This window comes from Mesoplodon densirostris, chromosome 13 (genome assembly GCF_025265405.1).
Source record: "Mesoplodon densirostris isolate mMesDen1 chromosome 13, mMesDen1 primary haplotype, whole genome shotgun sequence".
Taxonomy (NCBI): Eukaryota; Metazoa; Chordata; class Mammalia; order Artiodactyla; family Ziphiidae; genus Mesoplodon; species Mesoplodon densirostris.
This window is the reverse complement of record NC_082673.1, coordinates 9,370,950-9,388,563: the sequence shown is the minus strand read 5'-3', so window position 1 is coordinate 9,388,563 and position 17,614 is coordinate 9,370,950. Positions and strand designations below refer to the sequence as shown.

Sequence of the window (17,614 nt, the reverse complement as noted above, 5' to 3'; positions counted from 1 at the left end):
CATTGGCTGGCTTAGCTTTGCTTCCTTGTATGAATGTCTTACAAGCCAGTCATTTGCAATAAGACATTGAGAGCCTGTTATGTCCAAGGCATGTTGCTAAGCTCTTGAGGTGAAAAAAAAAAAGCAAAAAAAAAAAATTGTTTTTCCTTTTTTATGCTAGAACAAACCTACTAGGAAAAATAGGAAAACAAAACAAAACAAAACAAAACTAGAAAGTGACCAACGGTAGAAAATAGTAGCCGTAAAGCGCTAAATGCTTTCTGACCTGGTCCGTTTCCAGTCAGCCATCCCTCCACCCTCATCACCAGGCCCCAAGGCTTCATGCTTCCCGGCATTGACCAGATTTTCTGATTGCCAGGAAACATTCTTTTACTTTCCTCCTCAAATTAAAATGAAACACACTCATAGTTTTTTTTATTATGCAATATACTGAATGAAATAACTTAGATGTACCCCCAATGAGCCTCTACTCATGACTCCTCTTTCTGTAATGTTATTGCAATTTTACTTGTCAATTGGGCTCAAAATCTGAGTGTTATCTTTGCGATTTCCCTTTCTATTGCTTTCTTATCTAATGAGTGACCAAGTTCTCCTGACTTGATCTCTCTCCCTTCTGTTTCTTTTTTTTAAAATAATTTTATTTTTTTAATTGAAGTATAGGTGATTCACGATGTTGTGCTAAGCTCTGCTGTGCAGCAAAGTGACTCAGTTATATACATATAGACATTCTTTTTTTTAAATATGCTTTTCCATTATGGTTCATCACAGGATATTGAATACAGTTTCCTGTGCTCTACAGTAGGACCTTGTTGTTTATCCATTCTATATATAATAGTTTACATCTGCTCATCCCACACTCCCACTCCTTCCCTCCCCCACCCCTTCTGTTTCTTTGGTGTCATTGGCCTCACTCTATTCTAGCTCAGGCTTCATTATCTCTCAGCTGCCTGCACGGCTGTTCTCCCAGCTCTGTGTCTCCTGAACTCAAGGCTACAACCGCTACCTAATTCACCTTCCTTAAGCACATTTCTCATTATGATACCCCCTTGACGAAGAGCATTCCATGGGTCCCTGCCTTGACTAAATTAAACGTTAAAATTTAGAAAGTTTCAACACTAAAAACAGTTTCTGTGTTTAGATTTTCAGAACAATCTATTCCCCGAAGGTTCTGTATAATTAAATTCGCAAGGCATTATATTGATAAGTTTTCACAAAAATAAACATGTATATGAAAGCTAAAAATTCAGACGATAATCTTGATGCTTTGGCCACAAGGTGCTGTTTTCACTTTTCATCTGTTATTTGGCTTGGAGATGTTTCTGACTGCTGGGTAAAGAGAATATAAGTTAAAAAAAATCACCTTGCGCTCGTATTGTTTTACAATCTGTAGAAAAATGAATGTGAATGATCATGTACTTAACTAATGATACTAGAGTGTTAAAATCTGAGGAGCCTTCTTCAAACTTTCCAGGGACCATATTTTAAGTGGAGAATGCCAACAGCCTTAACAAAACGACTGCTATTGTTTAGCTCTGGATGCTACAAAAATACAAAATAAGTCCATGTTTTCAAAAATTCTTACATATTGGGATTCTTGTGAATTCTTTTGGACAATTTTGTCTCTAATTTTCCATTCCCAGTCACTTATTGCCATAGGGAGGCTATACAGATTGAACGAGCAAGAGAGGGTAGTTCTTTATTGCAACAGGTAATTAGGTTTTAAAAATACAGATGTACCTTAAAAATGTTACGAGAAAGAAGTCAGGATTCAGCATGTGTCCAAATCTAAACTTGTTTGTTCTCTCTGTCAGAGCGGCTCTTCCCCCAGCTGCTATGTGGATGCAGACCCCTCTGCCCTCCTGGGCTTTATCTCCTTTGCCTCCCCTCACTGCTAAGTCTCAGTAATGTTTTTTAAATCTATCCTTTGATTTCCATTCTTACTGACACTTCCTAACTTTCCCTTAAGCCAGTATTTCCCAAAGTGTTTCCTTTAGAAAATTGTTTGGGAATGCAGTAGTTTTCTAGATTAAAAAACATTTTCAGTTGCATTTTGAAATAATTTCAGACTTACAGAAAAATTGAAAACAATTCTCCAAAGAATTCCCGTATACCCTTCACCCTGATTCTTCAAATGTTAGTATCTTAATACATAGCCATAGTACAGTGATAAACACCAGGAAATTTAACATTGGTACAACACTATTGTCTAATCCATAGACTTTACTCAATTTCCAACTCTCCCACAAAGATCTTTTTTATTTTGGTCTAGTGTCACACGTTTCATTTCATTGTCATGTTTCCTCAGTCTTCTTTAATCTGGAAAAGTCCCTCAAGTCTTTGTTTTTCATGATTGGTTTTTTTTTTTTAAAACAGCAGGATTTCTCAAACTTTAATATGCTCATTTTCACTGTGAATCTCCAAGGAGTGGACATAACATGACATCAGTCAAACTTAGGTCACCATGGAATCTTTCTCAAGGTTCAATTTGTTGGACAGGTGTTCCAAGGACACTCTGGGACATACGGGTCCAGACTATGATAGATTAACCTGATATGTGTTCTTGCGGATGTGAGCCATCCTACACACAACTATCAGAATAGCCTCCCTAGTTCAGAGTTGTGTGTACGTCATGACCTGCCTATAAACCCAAAATAGCTTGATTTCACTTAGGGTAAAGTCCCAAAGCCTTAACTTGGCATTCAAATTCCTCACCCCAAAGTTTCTTTCCAACTTAAGCCACTGCATCCGTGCACATCCTCTTTTCTCAAGTCAAAGTGAACTACCCACCGTTCCCCTGGCTTCTTATTTTATTTCCTTACTTAACGCTGTTCCTTCTGTCTGGAACACATGTGAGAAGTCGCCAAAGGTTCCCTTTGTTGTAGGATTCAGCTGCAGCCATGGGAACTCTGAACCTTGGTTTCTTCTGAGCTTGCCTTTGACCAGTTGTAATAAGAATCAATCAAAACCCCTGCATGTCTGGACCTCTCTTTGGCCAAGGCAGCTCTGTTTCCTGGGATTGTGAACTTCAGAAGGAGTTTCTCTACCTTCTCATTAGGACAATCAACCTACTGCTTTTTTCTTTTCTTTCCTGAATGTCTCCATTTTTGCACTTTGTGATATGCTTTAACATATTGTTTTTATGTATCCCGAGGTAATTAATTTTCAGAATTCTTAATTCTCCCTGTGGTGGCATGATTGAAAACTACTGTAAGCCCACCAGTAACTCATTTCAGATGTCCTTGAAATTCAGATCCCTCCTCTCATGCCCAAAGCTCCTAGCACAGTGCTTTGTATAATGTAGGGGCTTCCTGGGTATGTTTTTTTGAATGAACGATACACTGCCTGTTTTCATTTAGAAAGAATACAAAAAGTGACATAAGATTTTCTTTAGCGAATTTATACGCAATTTGGTCTTCTAAAGGAAAAGGGTAAATGTTTTTGAATTAACTTTTGTTATTATGGAAACTGCTTTTTTTCAACCCCATAATTATTCCTACCTAGGGCTAAAGAGGAAACCTCTGCCAACATCTGAATGACATTAAATTACCCTAAGTAAAGCATTACTAAAATTACCTTTCTGGTTTCTAATTTCCCCATTAAGCATACAGTCACAATGTTTGCCCTGATTAATTATTAAACATAACTCAGATTTCCTGTATTAATGGTTTTGTGCTAGATATGATTTCTAATTAAGCTTTGCATTTCTCTGATAAAATCGTAGTTAAGTCTACCAAATGTCATAACTCACTTTTGCATTTAATAATCAATGCTTGGCAGATTATTTGAAACTAGTAGAGCAGTAATAATTTATGAAGACCTGCAAACATGTCTGGGATAATCATGAGCATTTGAAAACTGTACGAATTTGTGGTTGGAAACATATGTGTCTGTGATGACTGATTAACATACAGCATAAAATCCAGTCATACACATACTATTAAGGAGAATGTTATGGTATAAGAGGATATGAATTTTAAATGTTTGCATGTTTTAAGTTGCTCAAACCCATAGACGTCGTTTACAAGTGATAGACAACATTAGTGCTGTGTTAGATTTATGTAAGACCAAACATCTAAGCACTGAGAATTGCTATCTGAAACCCAGATGTTTCCAAAACAAGGATATATATGTAGACAAAACAGATGGTGAATTGCCTAAGTTCCACTTAGGGTTTTATCAGTGGGCAGGTGAGGGCCTTCTACATATGAATTGTAAACCTGAAATTTTTGCTAAGTATTGTACATGTATCTATAACAGATAGAAGTATTAAAAGTAACTATATGATAGAATATTTTTCAGCCATAAAAAGAAATGAAATTCTGATACATGCTACATGGATGAACCTTGAAAACATGCTAAATGAAAGAAGCCAGACAACAAAGAAACCACATATTATATCATTTCATTTATATGGAATGTCCAGAATAGGCACACCTAAAGAGAAAGAAAGTAGATTAGCTGTTGCTTAGGGTTGGAGAGAAAGAGGGGATAGGTAGTGATAGTCAAAGGGTATAGTTTTTTTTCAGGTGATGAATATCTTCTAAAATTGACTATGGTGATGGTTACACAGATCTGTGAATATACTGAAAATTACTGAATTGTATGCTTTAAATGGGTGAATTGCATGGTATATGAATTGTATTTCAATAAAGCCTTCAAAAATGTATGCACATTTCAAAGGCAGAGAACATATACTGCATAGACATGAACACTGAGAAAGAAATGACTTAAAATCACAGTTCACCAAACAAACACTTTCAAACCCAAACAATTTTATTAACCATATATACTCTGGTTCCTGAACATAAAGGTGTCTGCCAAACCCTTTCTAGTATCGTTGGTACAGCAGTTCTTCCTCGACAATCACAAACTCTATTCAATGTTTTGATGGTCCTATAAATGATTCCTTTACAGAACTTTAGATAAAAACTGATGATTCATTTTCTGAGGCTGGAATTGAATAGAGAGACCAGAGTCTGTGCAGAGGAGTAACTGATCTAAATACTTGATCCTTCTTGGTAGTGCTCAGAAACTGCCCAAAATTTGATGCCAGCAGAAACCATCCATTTCCTACAAAAATGGATTATTTGGGACAGGATGAATGGGGGAAGAATTTAGGGCAGGAGGGGTTGACAATGATTTCCTTCCTCTTAACTAGCACCTAGAAATGCCCCAGCAAGCAAGCAAGATTAAAGAGTCTGATATACGTAGCATTTTATACGTGTTGAAATCCTCCATTTTTTTTTAATAACAAAAAGGTGGTTAGGAGACGTTTTCCAGGGTGAAATGAAACATTTTGAACTGTTCATTCCACAAATCTTTTAGCTATCAGATAATTATTAATTGCTCTCTATTACTTTAAAAACTGCCATGTAAAACCCATCAACACAGCAGGAGATTCCCCGCCTTACAGCCCTGAGAGAGGTTACTGGTAATCTCAGCTAAGGGCAGGAAGGAAATTGGAGGTTCTCTTTCCAATGTCATGAGGACGGTCAATGAAGCGGTCAAGACCAGGCACCCTGGAGACCACATGCCTGGGTGTCAGCTCCAGCTTCACTCACTCGCAAGCTGTGTGGCTTTGGGCAAATTAGTGAAACTCTTTGTATGTCTCAGTTTCACATTTGAAAATGAATAAAATAATACCTACTTGTTGGGTCATTTTGAGCATTAAATGAGTTCATATTTGCAAAGCACTCAGAGTAGTTCCAAGCACATACTAACAGTTTGTTAAATAAATGAAATGTTAACTCAGAAATAAGACCTAAAAGGAACCCACTTTTAATTATATTTGCATTTTTGGAGGCGTACAATTGATAGCAATTGGAACTTATTTCATAAGCTTACTTCTTGACTTGCATTCTTATGTTACTGAATTAGCAATAGTATTATCCACTCCTGTGACCGTGCTATTTACTCTAAGCAGATGGAATAGATATTCACACAGTCTTTTGAGGATAAAGATTCCGTGGGATACCTTGTGGTCTATTGTTACTGTTCACCCTTCTCTATTGAGTTTTAATTTATCTTTAAGCTGAAGATGTCTGATATGGAAGACAGAAAACAGGGATGAATGCTGATGATGGGACTAGATAGATGCAATGCAAAGAACACAGGCATGACAGAAAACCAATTCTCAGGGCACTCTGATGCCCAGCTCCGACCATGGTGACAGCCTCCAAAGACATTAAAGAATGAGACTTGTCACCAATCAGATATGAATGAAAATATCTTGACAGTGAGGGTTCAAGACTATATATATGTAAAATTAGCCCCAAAGAGTTGTAGATAAGGTGAGTTTCAAGTGATGTAGATAAGGTGAGTTTTAAAGGTTTAGAGATTAGGATTTGTCTACCAGTTATAAAAATGACTTCCTTTAAAATATACATATCTTGTTTAATAGTTAACATAAGTATATGGGTCTATTTACCCACAAATAATGAATCCTGAAAATTAAAAAAGGCCTTAAATTGCATATTCATTATTACTGACCTACTGACCTCAGAACTGGGCAGTCCACTGAAATGGAATATCTAGTAATAACGAAGATTTAAGAGTACCTCCAAATAATTAAATAAAAATTATGAGATTTGCAAATGTTTCATAATCTAAGAAAAATGATCATAACACCTCTTCTACTCTTCTGCACAAATCATGCAATGATGAAACACATGAATTATTAATGAAAATGTGATACACATGTAAAACCATTTTTTGGGAAAACACACAATTCTACATCTTTTTTTGCATCTTACCTCTCCTCCTTGATTGCTTATTTAAATAATAAATACCTTTCCATGTCTTATATATGGTGTTTAAAATTAACATAATGATTGCTACTACCTAATTATCATGTCAGTACATTGTAAATTGCTGTACTATGTCTTTAATAGTATATGTTTAGACATAGCTAGCTAGGTTTGCTATCATAAATCACAGTAAAAAAAAAAAAACATAGTGCAGGTAGCTCTTTGTTTCTGTTGAATCATTTCCTTGGGAGAAACTTCATTGAGTGAGGTTACAGGGCCAAAAGGTAGGGACATTTAATGGTCCTTGCAGTAAAGAATGCTTTTTCCAATAAGCAAGTAACAATTTATTATTAATGCTATATGTTATTATTTTTAAAATTTGTTAAGTTAGTGAAATAATTTTTTAAATTAATTTGCATTATCAAGTTGCTATCAAGAATAATCATATATTATACCTTTATAATTTGGATTTTCTCTCATGTGATTACATTTATTCATATTCTTCATAGACAATTATTAAATGTGTATGTTATTATTCTTCATTTAAAAGATTTCATCAGGTCTATGGATAATGACCCTTTGTCTGTCATATGTGATGCAAATATAACTTTCAGCCACTTGTTTTATTTTAGATTTGTAAGATATCATGTTCAGATTTTTGGTAATTAAATGTGTAAAGTAGAGTATGGCAGAATGAGATTAAAGGATAATGGAGATTTTTGCAACGAGAAATATTTTATCCATATTCTCTTGTAGAAAAGGGAAATGCTGTGTTTTGGACTGTAGTATTTAATTTCATATACTGTATATGTTTCCTCGTTAAATCTGTGGTGTTACATTTCCAGAGTGAGAATCCAAAGTGATCTGAAAATATGTACAGTACAGTGCTTGGAATTTAAGTGGACATAATTTTAAATTTTCACCACAAACTGTTTTGATACTCTCCTTAATGGGAGCAAAGCAACAAAGATAAGCTAAACTCTCAAAATGAAGAACAAAACACATGGATGTGGAAGAACAAATTCAAAGGTAGAGTTATGGTCTTGGAGCAGACTGACTTTCCTTTTCCCTGCACCTGGTACCCTCACCAATCCAAACATCTGCATCAGAAATAATTTTCAAGGCATATTTTCTGTTTAGGTTCTCTTTACCAAATGGTATGAAACAAAATCAAGACATAGCCACATTAAATTATGTACAATGTTTAAAAATCATGCATTCTGGGGCTTCCCTGGTGGTGCAGTGGTTGAGAGTCCGCCTGCTGATGCAGAGGACAAGGGTTCGTGCCCCGGTCCGGGAAGATCCCACATGCTGCGGAGCGGCTGGGCCCATGAGCCATGGCCGCTGAGCCTGTGCGTCCGGAGCCTGTGCTCCACAATGGGAGAGGCCACAACAGTGAGAGGCCCACGTACCACACACACACACACACACAAATCATGCATTCTGTGGATTGTAAAACTAAAATGCAGAGAATTTATACAACAATTTACTGAACAACTCTGAGTGAGTGGCTTACTCTGAGCTGGGTACAGCCCTAGGTATTACGGATACAGGGTGAATAAGGGATTATGATCAGAGCCCTCAGGAGCCTCCAACTGGTCTTTAACTAGTTACTTCAAACCTTGTTTCATTGTAGTGACTCTGAGACTCTCCACGAAAAGCTGAAACACATTCAGTTAGCCAAATGCTCTTGAGAGGCATAGGTAGGAAAGAATTCTAGGAAATCAGAATGAGGAAAATAGATACATATTAAATAAAGTTCAGCCCTCAGAATAGAAATTTATGATTTCATGTCCCATGAAGGTCATAGGAATGACATTTTTCATGCAGGAAACAGGTGTCAGATATGGGATTAATGAACTAAGGTTTCAATACATAGAGCATCGCCAGGATGTATCCCTCTAGTCTTTCAAGAAGGACCAGCCCAGGTAGGGCAGGGACAGGCAAAGAGCAATTGTAGTAACAACAGCAGCGTTAGCAACACAGAGCTATTGAATGCTTCCTGCCAAGCACTGCAGAATATTTTGCCTACATCCCCTCCATTTGCCAGATGAAGGGAATCTTCCCTCTGGCTCCAGCATTTTGTCTGTGCATTCACCCCTGCCAGTTTTTGATCGATGGATTCTTCCTGTTGTGTTTACCCACTTCAGACGTTGGAAGTGTTCATTGGTCATTTATTCATTCACTAAATACTTAGTGCCATCACTCTGCTAGTGACTGGGACCACTGAAATGAACAGGGGAAAAAAGGACACTATACCAGCCTTCAAGGAACTTTCTTTCTGGAAGATACACAGACCAGAGACTCAATGACTATAGAACAGTGTGCTCACATGGCAGGCCATCTGGTAGAGGCTGGGGATGAATGAGATGTATAGGTCTACGAAATGTTCTCAGTGACACATGCACAGTTATTTAGTATAACATGTGTGGAAAAAATTATAAAATATATGATTATAATACACAATTGACATTATATTATACTATATATTATATATTATGTTAGATATATTGTATGTTATATATATATCCAAAATCATTATATTTAGGTGAGCTAACAATCCAAATGTCCCTCAATAGGGGACCATTAAAATAAACAATGAAACACTGATGTGCTGATATGGAAACAGCTCCAAAATATATAAGTAAAAAAATGGAAAGTCTCAGAAGAATGCATATCATATGCTGTTTTTTGTGAGGGGCAGATAAGAATATAGAGTCACATTTTCTGATATTTGCCTAAAGACACTTTGGAGTCATATGCATGACACTAAACAAACAAACAAAACAAAACGGGTTGGGTTTCCCGATGGGGAGCAGAGATGGGGGACCCAGGCAAATGGGGACACAAGGGAAGGAGGGAGGATTTTCACCATAGACATTTTTATGTTTCTGAATTAAGTGAATGTATTGTCTATTTTAAAAAATTCAATTAACATATCCTGGAACTTTTGGAGGAAAGATGTCTACTTGTGGACCGTGGCCAGTGGATGAAGAGCTGGGGGTGGAGGACCCATTCCCAGCAGAGTGCTGCAGGCTGGGCTGCAGGCTCGCTTGCCAACAGGTCACACTCTGTATGGGTGGCAGCTGGGCTCCTGTCGGGGGGGGTCAGGAGACCAGGGTGGGAATCAGGCAGGGGCAGGTCCTGAGGGCCTCAGCGGACAAGGTGCAAATTCAGATTTCATCTCGAAGGTGATGGGAATCACTGAGGGTGATCAGAAGGAAAGTGAGTAATCACATTTACACTTTCGCATCGTGTCTCCAGGAGCAAAGTGCAGGCATGACACTGGCGGGGCAGAGCTGGGACAGGGAGACTAATACTCGGGAGGTGACTGGCCGTGCTTCAGGTAAGCAGGCAGAGCAGAGGAGCCCAGGCAGGGCCGGCGAGGTGGAGGTCCCGCAGCCTGATCCCGGCTGCTGCCTTTGACTCGTCATCCCCTCCTAAATTAAACGGGCTCCTCCGCTCAAACTGCCCACAGCCTTTCCTGGGATTCCACTTGATCTTCACCTTGGTGTCGCTCACAATGGGCAGGAGGCCTCGGGGAGAGCTGAGTAGGGTGCGGATGCTCTCAGAGCCTGTGGGACTGTCCTGTTAGGACCCTATTCCTTCTTTCTGAGCTCTGCTGTTTCTGTCTGTTTGTTTCCATCAAGCTTGTACACATTTCCTGTTGAATGCTTATGACTGGGATTTCGTTTCTTCCAGTTCCAAGCCCTGTAGTTAGGCGGGACAATCATACAGGTGGTGTCCACCATCAGAGCTGTATCCGCAGGTAAGTCACTCAAACACTCCCCTCTCAACTTGCCAGAGAACTGCTGCCCTGAAACCCCTCTCCACCATGTTGGCCGCCCTTGCCGGCCCCTCCCTGTGTCCTTCTAGATACTCCTGGGCCTTCAGCCATTATAGGGGTAAGCCCTGGTGCAGCAGGGCCTCTGGGACCCTGCCTCATCTCAAAGCCCTTTGCCTGTGTGCTTCGTTGTTGCCCGTGCAGGGGCTGTTAAATCTTGCAACTGTTACTTTTTCTTTTTCCACTAATAAGACATCTCAGCACATGCTAAGCATCTCAGCGCACGCTAAACAACTGATACAGGAAGTATTCCCATATCATCGGATTTAAAAAAATCACAGTTCTAATCATTGTAGACATATTCGTATGAAATAAGTGGAAAATACAAGAAAATTATATGCAATCAACCACAACAATAATACATAATTTGATCGTTGTGAAACAAAGTCAGGATATATTTCATTTTAACATAAAAAGAAAAAATATTGAAGATCTTGTCTGGCAGGTATATTATACAAGAAAAGTCAGAGATCAGCAACTTATATTTTTACTGCTGGAAGGCTGAACAGGATAATGAGGACTCTGTATGCCTGTGGACAGCTTTGAACGTTCGCTAAACAAATATGCTGAGGAATTAATTTATAAGTGACAAGTACTTGTAGGTGGCAACATAAACTTTATTTTGTACTTTTCTCTAAAGTAGGTTTTTAATGTTAGTTCAGCTTCTTATCATATAAATACTTTCACCTTGCTGTTCATTTGAATTGGAGTTACTATGGAGAAATGACTTTTTGATTCTACAGCATTCTACTGCATTATAAAAACTTGGAAATCATGCCATCATGCCACAATTTTCACAATTTTCATGGCTTAGCAATTTTCTATGAATTTTTTTAAGGAGGGGAATCTGTTCACACATGAAGGATTCTAGAAAAATGTTTCAGTGTTACAAAATTTAGTAAGAACCTTTAGAACCTAGGACATGATGATAGAGTACTCTTTCACCTTAAAATAGTCTGAAACATTTTAAAAGAAAATTTGCCTCCATGTTTTTTTTTTAAATTCAGAGATTTAAACGTATACAGTTTGCCACAATTTCATATGTTACTGCCAGGAGAGTAAAGAAAGACCAGAGAATAGGGAAAGATTGATAAACACATATTGACAAGTGACAGCATATAGAAACCAAGAATAATCAGATTCCCTGTTACATCTCTGAAAGAAAATTCCTTAGCATTGAGGTCCAACCTCTTTCTTTGAATTTAGGGTAGAGTTTGCCTTTCATTGAACTAGAACACTAAAAGATCTTTGAAGTTTTTTATTCTAGTCTTTAGTCTTTCTAGAAAATTATAATTCAAATATGCTCTAAACCACTATTTTAAACCTTGACATATGCAGGTTAAAGAGTAATAGTTAATAAATTATGTAAAGGTGGGTAAGACTGCTACATTGGTGGCTCCAAATGAGCCATGTCTCCTGATACTCTCACCTTTCTAGAGTCCCCTCCCACAATGATGCTGGGCTTGGTCACATGACTTGCTGTAGCCAATGGGACAACAGTAGACATTACTCTCAAGTAGAGGCTTGATAAATGCTTGCATGTTGGGCTTTTCTTTTTGGAACCCAGCAGCCTGGCTGTAAGAAAGTCTGTCAAGTTTTCTTCAAAAAGAGAAGCCATGTGGAGGAGAATGTGGGTCAACAGCCAGCACCAGACATATGAGTGAGGACTTCTAGAATATTCTAACCACAGCAGAGCTCCTGGTGGAAGGTTCACGTGAGTGACCTGGCTAGTACCATGTGAAGCAGAGCAACCCAACTGAGACCTGCCCAAATTCCTGAGCCACAGAACTCTAAGCAACACACTGATACTGTTTTAAGTAATTACAGTTTGGAGCAGTTTGTTACACAGCAGTAGATAACAGATACAGCAAGTGTTAGCAGGGACGCCTGAAGTTCTTTCTGGAAATAATTCCAAGGTACATTCCTCATTGACATACACCTCTCATACTCCTGTCATCTATTTATTTATTATTGAGCCTGTCTTTCTCATTCTGACTCTAACTCTAACCAGCTGGATAGAAGAACTGAGATGGTTGGTTCATGTGAAAAGTGTTGTGAGAACGGCTTTATTGTATATTGACTCAAACAAAATGCCAAGTCCTTGTCGGATCTCAAAGAAACAGCATTCTTAAAGATGGTATATATCTTAAATTAATTCCACTCCACAGCATGATCAAACTGTGGCTGGGACAGTCTGGTGGAAAGAAGATGTCTTTAAGGAATTCCTAGCACATAAGCCTTCTGTGGTCCAGTCAAATCATTGCCTCTCTGTTTCTCTATATGGAACTGTATCCTCACAACAAATTTCAGGCACTAAAATGTGTAGGACTCTCTGGAGGAATTTGTTTTCTTAAGAAATAATTATTTGAAATACAAGGTTTATTAGATTGAGCAAGACGTCGGGTGTATTTGCATCCTTCTTTCTTTGGAACTAACATGACTTAACAAAAGAATGCATTAGAAGTAGTTGCAACAGTAGAAGTATATTAGGAGAAGAGCCCACAGTAGTGAATGGGCAATGCACCACTTCTGGGGGATGGTGGTACTATTCCACTGAATTGTGGGGATTGTATCTCAAGTTAGAAACTACCGCAATGAACTGGTTCTAGAAACAAAGTGTCTGGATACCAAGAGGAAAAAGATGTCACCTGCCATTAAGCATAACTACTGTTAGCATCATCGTTGCTATTTCCATTGTTTAAAGGATGTTCTCTGTGTGCTTATCTACAGCATTATCTGCCGGTGGCGGGGGTGGGGGGGGCGTATGGATGGAAAGTTTAGATATAAAATGCCATTAAAGAGAGTCCTGATCGGACAATGATACAAACGTGATACTTACAGAGAGTAGTATTTGGACGGCACTGTGGATGACCTCCAGGTACTGGAAGTCGACGATGCAGCCGGTGACGGAGACATACGTGTAATCGTCCACCATGCCGTGGGCTGACGGGGGCAGCACTCTTCGGACACAGCCAGGCCCATGTTCCCGCCACCACGACCGGTGTACAGAGATGTTGAATGTCATTAGATCTGTATCCTAGGATATAAGGAGACAAGAGAGCAAGAGGAGACAATCATAGCGCATCACATCTTTGATTTTCACCTCAGGACAAATTCAGGATGAATGAAATTGTTGAAATGGTTTAAATTTCAAGTAAAAAGTGACAAAAGACAAAGTTAACATTGGCGACATGTATCACATGGCTAAATGAAATAGCTCATTTTTCACATTGGTTATAGTTATTCAATGTGGTGATATAATTCTTTGAATAATAACATTTCAAGGTTAGCACACATCAAAAATCCAGAGACGATATGTTTAGTTAAAAGTTCCTATGTTTATTTAAAAATTATATTGTGCACATTGAAATTTTCTTCTGTATTTTCTTGTTGCTCCATTGTCATTGGCATCACCATCATGCGCTAACATTTATTGAGAGGTTTTTTTTTTTTTTTTTTTTTTGCAGTACACGGGCCTCTCACTGCTGTGACCTCTCCCGTTGTGGAGCACAGGCTCTGGACACGCAGGCTCAGCAGGCATGGCTCACGGGCCCAGCCGCTCCACGGCATGTGGGATCTTCCCGGACCGGGGCACGAACCCGTGTCCCCTGCATTGGCAGGAGGACTCTCAACCACTGCACCACCAGGGAAGCCCTTACTCTGCTTTTAATCACTTCTCCAGAATCCTTGTTTTTCTTCCCCTCACACTCCATGCTCTAGCCATACTGAGCTTCCTTCTGTTCCCCAAATGAACAGTTCTGTCTAACCTGTTGGTCTTCACACATCCTGTTCCATCTTCATAGAATATTGTCTTTCACTCTCACCCTTCATCTTCTTCCCCTATCACTAAAATCAACACCTCCCCATCCTGGTTACCTGGTAACTCCTATTTATTTTCAGATTTAGGCAGAGATATCGACTTCCTTGGGAAAGTCATCACTGGTCCCTGGAAATTCATCCATAGGAAGTCTGGGCAATAAAAGCCTTCTATGTTCTCCCGAGTGCCTTGTCCTTTCACGTAATTTTATATCTTTGTTTGGGTGGGGATGACACATTATTCTTTTTATAATCAACTTGCTGACTCACATGGCAGATTATAAACCAACTATGATCTGCACTGCTTTCCAAGTGCCAAGCTCACAGTAACAGCTCAATTTTTTAAGTCGAATGAACGAGCCTAGCTACTGGATTTTTTTTTGCAGTATGCGGGCCTCTCACTGTTGTGACCTCTCCCGTTGCGGACCACAGGCTCCGGACACGCAGGCTCAGTGGCCATGGCTCATGGGCCTAGCTGCTCCAAGGCATGTGGGATCTTCCCAGACCGGGGCACGAACCCGTATCCCCTGCATCGGCAGGTGGACTCTCAACCACTGCACCACCAGGGAAGCCCGCTACTGGATTTTTTGAGGCACAAACTCAATTAAGAATTGAGAAAACCTTATAAAACCCCAGAAGGTCACTGAACATCGATTATTGCAAGTGGGAGTGTGAATTTGTGCAGCCACTTTGAAAAAAGTTTTGTATATCGACTGTAGCTAGATAAATGTATGCCTTACGACCTAGTGGTCCCACTCTTGAGTATGAATGCATTATCAAATGCATTTTTTAAGAAAGGTAAGTATGGAGAGAATCAGCCATCTTTCTCATGTGTTTATTAAAATAACTGAGACAACTATGCAAAACAAGGAGGAAAAGAACCATGGTCAAAGATTGAATTTCTTTCCAAAACCGTTGGATGCCGTGGAAGGAACCAAATGAACACCCCCCACCCCCAGTTTTCTAATAATGACTTTAAAGAAATTACTAGTCCCATTAGAGGAAATAATATAAATGAAGCCCACCTCTTGCAGGGCCACCTTGAAGGGGGGTAGGGGAAATACAGCGAGAAATTTTAAAAAGTCTGCAATTTGCAGGAAGACTTTTGTTTTTCTTTTAAAAGTCAACCTCCCCTTCTCTTATCCGTGTTTGCTTTGTAGTTGTCCATTCATTAGCCATGTCTTGTTTTATGCTGATTTGCTTTTTCTTAAAAATCCATATGTGTGCACTTTTTTTAAATCAATATGCACAGCACTTTTCTAGAAGGACATACTTAGTAGTGGCTTCCTCTGGGGGAGAGGCATTGAAGGTTTGGGGTAGGAGATTTACTTTTTGTTCTAAGTCTTTTGTATTGTTTGAAGTTATTACTGTGTATATATACAGTAGTGCCTTTTTAATTAAAATGTTTTTACATGTAAGTTACACTTAAAAAAACATGTTACCAGTTTTATTTTTTGAATTTTTTTTATAGAGCAGGTTTTTATTAGCTATGTATTTTATACATATTAGTGCATATAGGTCAATCCCAAATCTCCTAATTCATCCCCACTTTTGATGTGCATCAGGTCCATAGGGCAGAACCAGGTATGTCCCTGCAAAAACAGCCTTTCAAAGCTGAGCATCTGTGCATAGAATGCAACAACATTTCAATGGAAAAAACCATTTCATGTCAGTGATGCCTCAAATCTTATTTGTGAAAGTATAATGTACATTCCCAGATATTGACATTTATGGTATGTAATTGCTGCACCTGATGACACTAAGATTTGCCTACAGATGATTTTTTAACAATAAGTGTACATGTTGCTGTAATCTATGAATTTTAAACACCTGTAGTTTACTTAGCTAATTACCAAGCCTGCTCAACACATCTGGCTTCTCTGTCTTTGTGTTAATCAATAACTATTTGATTACAATGTTATGCCTTTTATGCTAATTGGGATTTTGAGACCATAAAATGGTGCTACCTTTGTGTTTCATGCCTGTACTAATGTGTTATATTTATAGTTTGTTGTATTCAGAATTCATGCTGCATGTGCATGTATGCACACATTTTACTTCATTTGCCCAACAGAAGTGTTTCTATTCAATCTGTTTTTTGCCAAGTTTACTGTCTGAAAAGAAAATCCTTGCTTATTTTAAAATTTTGGCTGGAAAATTCCTTGTTTGAGAAAAATAGATGTTTGTTTTAATCTGGTAGGATTCTTTAAAAAAAAAAAGGAAAAGTCATATGATCCTTTTAGCTGTTCCCTTTTTGAAAGGTAGCCGGATAAATAAAATAATACTGGTATTTTTGATCTGTGGATGTAGCTGCTGGTGTGGTTTAAAACCCTCTGCAAAAGAAGACTGTTTTTTCTCAGTTGCTTCCTTTGCTCTAATAATCGTGAAGGCTGGAAAGAGGTCTGATTAATTGCAAACTTGGATGTGGTAAAAACCTCTCTGGCAGGTTCTTATCTCTCACTATCAATCTCAAGTTTCAGAGTAACCATCTTGGAAGGCTTGCAGGAGGGAGCCTCTTGGGATCTGGAAATTCCAGAGACAAGGATTCAAATGCAGAGTTGGATTTCTATTGTAGCAGCTCGGTGTGTATATGTGCGCACATGTGTTCAGGGGGAAGGGGGGCTATTCACTTTGCTGTGGGGCAGGCGCTGAACTGAGAATAAAAGCCCACATCTGCCCACGATATTAATTTTGAGAGTTCTGTCTCTCTTTGTGTCCACAGATCCCCTAATATGACTGATAAGTAATCACACCAAGTATGGAGATGCTTCATGTCAGCATTAGCTCTCTGCCTTTCGTCTAAACAAGATTAATTGTCACTAGCCAGATATTCCATAAATATATAAGGCCCAGTGGCCACAAAGGACATTGTTTATTTTATTACTATTAATTCTTTAGGGGGGGAATGATATTTAAGGTCATTTTTTTTAACCCCATGGCTGAGTCATGGGGTTTTCTTTCCTAGTGTCCTAAGGAGTTCAGGGTGCTTCCAAACTATTAATTAATTCATATTATAAAGTGAATTCTTACTAGCAATGATTAATCCCAGTAATTTTAATTCCCCTAAATGAAGTAAAGACCACTTTTAGCTCTTCCTTAGAGTTGAATTGGAAGCTTTCCAAAGAATATTTGAATCCTTTTCAATTTGCAGGTCATGGGGAGACATATTAACTTCTGGTTGTCCTTACAGATAGCAGCTACTCTTAAA

The 17,614-nt window shown here is 38.6% G+C and overlaps 1 protein-coding gene across 1 annotated transcript in view; it reads right to left on the bottom strand.

The window, feature by feature from the left end:
* Positions 1-17,614, bottom strand: part of NKAIN3 (sodium/potassium transporting ATPase interacting 3) — a 288,607-nt gene that overhangs the window by 112,062 nt on the left and 158,931 nt on the right. Inside the window, exon 4 of the mRNA XM_060115709.1 lies at positions 13,430-13,627. Coding sequence (XP_059971692.1) covers positions 13,430-13,627 — 198 coding nt within the window. The remainder of the gene's footprint in view (positions 1-13,429; positions 13,628-17,614) is intronic.